The following is a 7,194-nucleotide window of genomic DNA, read 5'->3' on the forward strand; positions in this document are numbered from 1 at the left end:
CACTAAAAAAAAAAAAATAAATAAAAATAATTGAAAAAATAATTAAATAAACACAAAATGACAGTAAACAGATCATAAGCTAACACCACTTATGCAATATATTCAGAGTCTTCTAAAGTTACACAACCCTTTTAGATTCCAAAAAATATATATAAAAATTCTTGACATCAATAAATCAGGTGATTCATTTCACAAAGCCCCCCGTCTGAATAATTTGCTCACAAATTAGGCATTCACTTTTGTGCAGTCATATGAGTTTTGGATTGTTTTTTAATTTAATTTTTTTTTAGGTGAACTATATCCCTTTACTGACCGATTTTTTTTTCTTAAACTAGCCTATGTTAACCATTTTTAAATATAATTTTATATTAATTTTAACTATATTTTTACCTCATCTTGTATTGCAGTAAGACTCTTTGCCAACTGCTCTATGACATGCGAAACGCAGACACTTTGCACTAAAATAGGTGCTGGAGAGCGGTTAGGGCGTGCGTGTTAAGTACATCTTAAAAAGTCATTTCAGACAATAATGGGTAGCAGTGTGTGTTCAGACGCCCTCTTCTTGCACAATTTGACGCTACAGGAAGAAGCGAGCCTGGGCTGTCTGTCCTGCTGTTTTCAAGCTCAGCCAATCCTCTATGTGCGAGGGGCTTCAGCATCATGATATTTAACACACCCACCCTGAACATCCGACAGAGGTATTTCCTCAAGCGCCTGTCAACGGGCGAGCATCACCTTCACACGAGCTGGATGTTCAGCAAGAAACGCTGAAACTTTCTCCAAAGATCACATTTGTCGACGGGAGGAGGTGCGATGCCACACTTTCTCGAAACCTGCCAGGGCTGCCATGCGTCTCGTCGCTTTCAACGATTGAGCAGCCTCGATTTATACCGGATAAGAAGAGCGAATGAACTTGTGCAGCTGTGAAAGCGATCTCGTGCGTTGTATGAATAGCGACAGATGTTTCCTCCGCACGCCGAGATGGACCGCGGCACCGCGAACACGCACTTTTGTGGATCATTTATCTGACGAGGCTCGACTTCGTTACACCTCGCCATCGTCTGCGGCTATTAAACGTTAAAATAGACTATGAGTTGTTGTGTCGGAGATTGTTCCCGCGTCTGACCGCACGGGAGGAATTTAATCGCGAGCGCACGTAAATAACTGGATTATTGTTTCGCGTGGATGTGGATGAGCGCTTTGCTAAACAAATCCCCATTTCTGCCCCGAAGCTGGCAAATGAAAACGAAAACGTTCCATGTGTTCTTCTCACAAATTTGGGAGCCCGTGTTTTATGTACTGTTGGCGATGTAGTGCGCTTGCTCACTTTTATCCCTGCCGTTCCAAACAAGTCTTTTCTCGAACGGGAGACCCTGAAGATGATCCTCTTCAGAAAATTCCGCGTCTTGATTCTGATGGTGTTTCTCATAGCCTGCTCGATGCACATTATGATAGACTTGTTACCGAAGCTGGAGAGACGGAGCAGTAGCGCGTGCTCGTGCTCACACACACCCAGCGAAGAGCCGCAGAACTGGGCTAAGCATCGAGCCAAGCCGGGATCAGAGTCCGGCTGGCCTAATAAACACACCCTCAGAATACTTCAAGACTTCAGTAACGAGCCGAACTCAAACCTGTCGTCTCACTCGCTGGAGAAGATCATCGTTGGGGAGAGATCCGAGGCTTTGAAAAGGTTTGAGCAGTTGACAGGTGACGAGAAGAGGCACACGGCACGGGACTCTGTCTTGAAGAACGCAGCTGTCAAGGGTTCGAGGCTCTCCGCGCTGTTTGAGCATCCTTTATACACCAGGCCGTTGCCTTCTTTAACCGACGAAGACACTTTATTCAATGTCAACACTGATATAAGATTTGACCCTAAAGCTGCAGAGAACCCAGAGTGGTAGGTTGAGAATCTCAAGGTTTTTTTTTCTTTCTCTCACACATTAAGTACCTGCAAAACTTATGTAATATTTATACATTTGACATGTTTTACCCAAGTAATATTGATTTCCTAATAATGATGATGGTCGTGATAATAATAATAATAATAATAATAATAATAAAGTATAAATAAGAATTCAATAATATTAAAGGTATAATATTTGTAATTAACAAATAATAACGATTTACTATTTTACTGTTATTATCGTCATGCGTGTGTTCTTGAGAATGCAAATAAATGCAAATGCAAATAAAAACCTCATGTAATTCAAAACAACATATGAGTAATCCCTGGAATGGCTTATGAAAAATGGTACAACACACATATTGTCTTTCCGTAGGAATGGGGAAGGTAAAGATGGGGATTATGCTCCTACGGGTGAGATGTCCTCAGACTCCTATCCAAATTGGCTCCGCTTCCACATTGGGATCAACCGGTATGAGCTTTACTCCAGGCACAACCCGGTCATAGATGCAATGCTGAAGGATCTGGTGTCGCAGAGAATTACCAGCGTTGGTAAGACAATATTTAAGATTACACTATAGAGTTAAACTGGAAAGTGATTTTAGGATTGTACGCGGTGTAGCATCATCTTTTAGTGCTGCTCTTCCTAACAGATTTACATAGATTCGTTGAATGAAGTTTCTCCAAGATAATGTCTAGACTCTTCCTGCACTCTGGCTGCGGAAGCATCAATAAAATCGGACTGAGATTCACTGCTAGTGGATTCCAGCAGGGTAAATGAATGAGAAGAGCGTGCAATTTAGACTTAATCAAACGCCATGCTGTGGAAAAGTATCTCCTGCCAAGCATGCATATTGTCAAGTAGACTTGTGCTTGATGGGCTGGTTGTGAAGCCCCTAGGTCAATATCTAAACGTATTGCATGGCTCTCCTGAATACTTGATTCTGATTGGGCAGTTGCTGTAATCTGTGGTCAGAATATTTTTGTATAATGACCACTGAACTGTGTATATGACCAGTGTCCTTGGCCTCCAGTCTACTCAGATAATATAAAAATGAATCAAATCGATATGCAATGTAATTTTATATACTTATTTACTAGTGAAATGATGTACGGAAACCCAGTCAAATCGCAAAATAAACCTATTCAGCATGAACCAGTTCACCTCTGGGTTTATTTAGATTTATATCAACCAATATACTGTACATTTATTCAAAATTTTTAATATACTGTTTAGGGTTTCTAAGAACCCTAGAAGAAAGTTGCATGTTAATCTGCGGTGATAGCAATCTTTAAAAAAACTGGTATGGCACAGCAAGCCTCTTAAGTGACTCGAGGCAGTGTCTCCCTGTTTTCCTTCATCTGTTTGTGATTGCCTGCAAATTCATTGCAACACACTTTTTTTCCGGAAGAGAAAAAAAAGGTCTTATCAGCTTCCCTACAAGTACAGTGTTTACGTCCAAAATACACTTCTTGTTTTTAGCTGGTTTTTTTGCCGTTTATAATCTAATGCGAGACTAGAATCATCTGCAAAAATAATTTTCTACATTGTATTTTCACATTTTTACCGCTACTTGCATAATGAGTCTTATCTTAAATGGTTCATTGTTAAAAGGCTCAGGTTATTTTCCTGATAAGTTCAGCATAACTCTTTTTCTGTCCGCAGCGATGAAATCTGGAGGCACGCAGCTGAAGCTCATCATGACATTCCAGAACTATGGCCAAGCGCTCTTCAAGCCCATGAAGTAAGTGATACAGTAATAAGACAATGTTGATGCTATTGTTCAATTCCCCTGTGTTGAAAACCTTTTAACATCTATAGTCTCGGTATCAGTGATTTCTTTACTGGTTACTGCTTCTATCTTCCAGGTTTAGAATTTGTCTGATTGTCTTTTGTGAATTTCTCCTGTTCTATATAGTTGTCTATACCCTGTTATTAAATCTTCTGACGGACACCATTGTGTGGTGCTTTTAGCTCAGCTGCTCAATTCTATTTGGGTACGTCTGTTATTATAATCGTGTGATAATATGCTCGGATCAGAGCTATTGAAAAAGGATTTATAGTCGTCGGCGTAGTGATCCACAATGGACGGATCATATCCCATTTGAAATGTAGGTTACAAAGGGAGGGAGGTTGTTTTTATGGATTTGACAACCCCTCAGCGCAAATAATAGTTGCCTCCCTGTAATTTTCCAGATCTATAAATGGCAGCAAGTAAATCTTTGGTGTCATTGTCAGATTCAGAGCAGCAGCCCCTCCATCTGCATGCGCCTTAACTATCGGTTTCACAGACACTGCTTATGCTTTTTCTGGCAGATTAGTATTTAATGTCTTAGTGGTCTCATTGCTATCATTGAGATTCACTCTGTATCCTCAATGGTTTTTCATAGCACCGGTTAAAGAGTAATGTATACAGGATGTGGGCCTTGGTGACTGAATCATTACTAATGTGCCGGTCGACCGTATGTCCTGCCAGCTGAGTGCCTTTATTGGCCATGAAGCTGGTGTTCAGACTGCAGACATCCTGTATTCATAAAGACACGGTTTAGCATTGACAGACTCTATTATGAGATGCTTTTCCGTGTGTGAGCATGAAATCGAAGAATCGATCGATACTCGTGAATTTTATATAGATGAATGTATGTTGTTTTTTTGTATCCTGATAATGCTTTGAGAATTAAGGAAGGCAGCGTATGAGGTGCATGAACGTGTCCCAGAGGTTCAAAGATGTTCTTGGTTTGTTCTTGGGGAGTATTTAAGGAGAGATGAGAACAATGGGTCTTTGGTGACAAGAAGCTGATAAATGTTATTAGAGAGAGGAGGTCTGAGCCCAGCCTGTTCCTGCTATAATTAGCACAGACCAACAAAGACGCACTCATTTCTTCCAGCCACAAGCTAAACACTTCACCCCCATCTCGCTTTTGAGATCATCATTTCTCTTGCCTTCTCCTTTTTCACTGATAGTTTGAAACCCAGAACTTATCCGACCTTTTTTGAGGACAAGATCTCATATGTTTGCCAGCTAGCGCGTTGCTAACACAATCAGAGACTTCAAACGTCTTTACTTATCTTTTCCTTTTGCTTGTAATTACATTTTGTAAATATTGTTTTCACAAACTGATTTGTCTACGTGCTTTCCATGCCTTCTCCGAGGAGTCAGGCAAGGACGTGTTCTTGCGACACGTGTGGTTTAGCAGAACAAGTTTCTTTCGTTTGATTCATGCCTGCGTGCTCAAATATGCCCCACACTCAGACCTCCCTTTATTACTGTACAGCCTGAGGAAATTGCCTAATCAGCTTTAATTCTCTTAATCATATTAGCCGAGAAATAAAAGGCAATTCTATCGTCATTCACTTACTTTCAAGTCGTTCCAAGCCTGTATGGCTTTCTTTCATACATTGAGCACAAAAGTGCATGTTTTCCACACAATGAAAGCAAAAGGTGACCAGGGCTGTCAAACTCAAAAACTAAAAGAAAAACACCTTGAAGTGGTGAAGTGGGAAGGTGAAAAACAAGAGGTCGTCTGATGATTTTTTTAAATTGTGGGCTTCACCATAGTTACAATACCAAAACCATGCCTATAACATCTTTATTTTTGATCTACAGAATAAAGAAAACCAGGTGGAAAAACACCTATTCGTTTGTAGTGTGTGTTTTTGGCAGAGTAACTGTAGGCTCCTAAAAACTTGCTAGAGAGTTAGATTATTCGCTATGAACATTTGGTAGAATAGAAGCACTTTGAGTGCTCTCAGGTAATTTGGTTTGGAATTCTTATGTGGTTTGTCAGCTTAAGCATTTGCTTACGCAGAATTACTTAGGCTGTTTAACAGAATTAATGAAACTCTGTGATGAATGGGTGCGTGAGTGGATTAGTGGGTGGACAGATCAGAGGGGATGATAGGTTTTTAAGAACTTCCACAGTAGGGCTCCTCAAGGTTTAATAAAGAAAAGATACAAGAACTCAATGTAGGAGAGGCTAGCTCTTCTAAATGCATCATTGCTCAAGCACTATTTAAAGATAAAGGAGATTTCAATAGCAAACAGACGTGTCTTAAAGGCTGCTCTCTGAGGCATGAAATGCTCCAAAATGGATCTTCCTCTGTCCAGAGACATAGAGGCAAAGGGACAACAACACAATTGTTCTCATCTGCTTGTGTTGTTTGACATCTCTTTGTAAATATCACATGGTAAGCGTGCATCTAGAGCAGGCTTTGAGCAGTTGTGCTTGAGATTTTCCATTGGAAATCAAGTACCAAAATTGATTCTTGTAAAAACCGTTAGCAGAAATATCCTTAAAATGTATTGGTAACACTTAAAAATACGGTTTAATTTTTTAACGTTAGTTAATGTATTAACTAACACGAACAAACAGTGAACATTGCATTTATTACACCATTTATTAATGTTAGTTAATGAAAATACAGTTGTTCATTCAGATTGTGATGTTAATAATGCGTTAGTAAATGCCAAAATTAACATTAACTAAAATTAATACATGCTGTAGAAGTATTGTTCATTTTGAGTTCATGTTTATGAATGTTATTAACTAATGAACCTTATTGTAAAGCGTTACCAATGTATCAATGTTACTATAAGCTTCATATGTCCCACATTATGCAAAATTATTCAGATTTATACAGTAGGTATAATTCTTCCCTGTTCTAACACAAAATAAATGATTGTCCACAAATGAAAAAGTTAACTATTCAGCAACTTTTTTTTTACTTATGTAGTTTTGTTCTCGGCTTATGAGGTCTATATGGTATATTTATTTTGTTATTTATTTATTAATTTTTTTTTTTCCCCTGTTGTCCACATCCACCAGCTGAGCTACTGGAAGAACATCTAAAATGGCTGTGTGACTTTGAGTCAGAAAGATTGAATGAAATGAATCAAATAAATGAGCGTTTGCCTGTTATCTCTCACTCATGAAACCTCCATTATCGTCGATACACCGTGTAGCTGACTGCGCCCCCCGCTTCCTCAGAAACACTGACATGCTTCATCCATAATTAGCTCCTCCCTGGTCACACTAGACGGGATTTTTGGACAAACATGCTGTCATTGATTAAACTAATCTGATGAGTCATTCCATTGCTGCTCGCTTAGCTGTTTGACAGATGAGAGATGCTAATGTAAAATTTATACTAGAGGTATGAATTTCACCACTGATGCTATAAGGAGGAAGAGATATACCGCTCATGAAAAAAATAAAAAATGAAATCTTGATGCTAAATTGAAGCAAGCATTTTAATAGTTTAATCTAGAGCATCTGTTTGTGATATATAT

The 7,194-nt window shown here is 39.1% G+C and overlaps 2 protein-coding genes across 2 annotated transcripts in view; one reads left to right on the forward strand and one right to left on the reverse strand.

Moving 5' to 3' along the window:
- The window catches only part of thrab (thyroid hormone receptor alpha b), a 628,197-nt gene that overhangs the window by 552,525 nt on the left and 68,478 nt on the right, over positions 1 to 7,194 (reverse strand). The gene's annotated exons all lie outside the window — the stretch shown is intronic.
- Positions 637 to 7,194, forward strand: part of LOC122355252 (extracellular serine/threonine protein kinase FAM20C-like) — a 9,702-nt gene continuing 3,144 nt past the window's right edge. Inside the window, exons 1-3 of the mRNA XM_043253329.1 lie at positions 637 to 1,897; positions 2,280 to 2,455; positions 3,570 to 3,648. Of these exons, the coding sequence (XP_043109264.1) occupies positions 1,380 to 1,897; positions 2,280 to 2,455; positions 3,570 to 3,648 (773 nt within the window). The 5' untranslated portion in view covers positions 637 to 1,379. The remainder of the gene's footprint in view (positions 1,898 to 2,279; positions 2,456 to 3,569; positions 3,649 to 7,194) is intronic.

The sequence above is a fragment of the Puntigrus tetrazona genome, chromosome 12, assembly GCF_018831695.1.
Source record: "Puntigrus tetrazona isolate hp1 chromosome 12, ASM1883169v1, whole genome shotgun sequence".
Taxonomy (NCBI): Eukaryota; Metazoa; Chordata; class Actinopteri; order Cypriniformes; family Cyprinidae; genus Puntigrus; species Puntigrus tetrazona.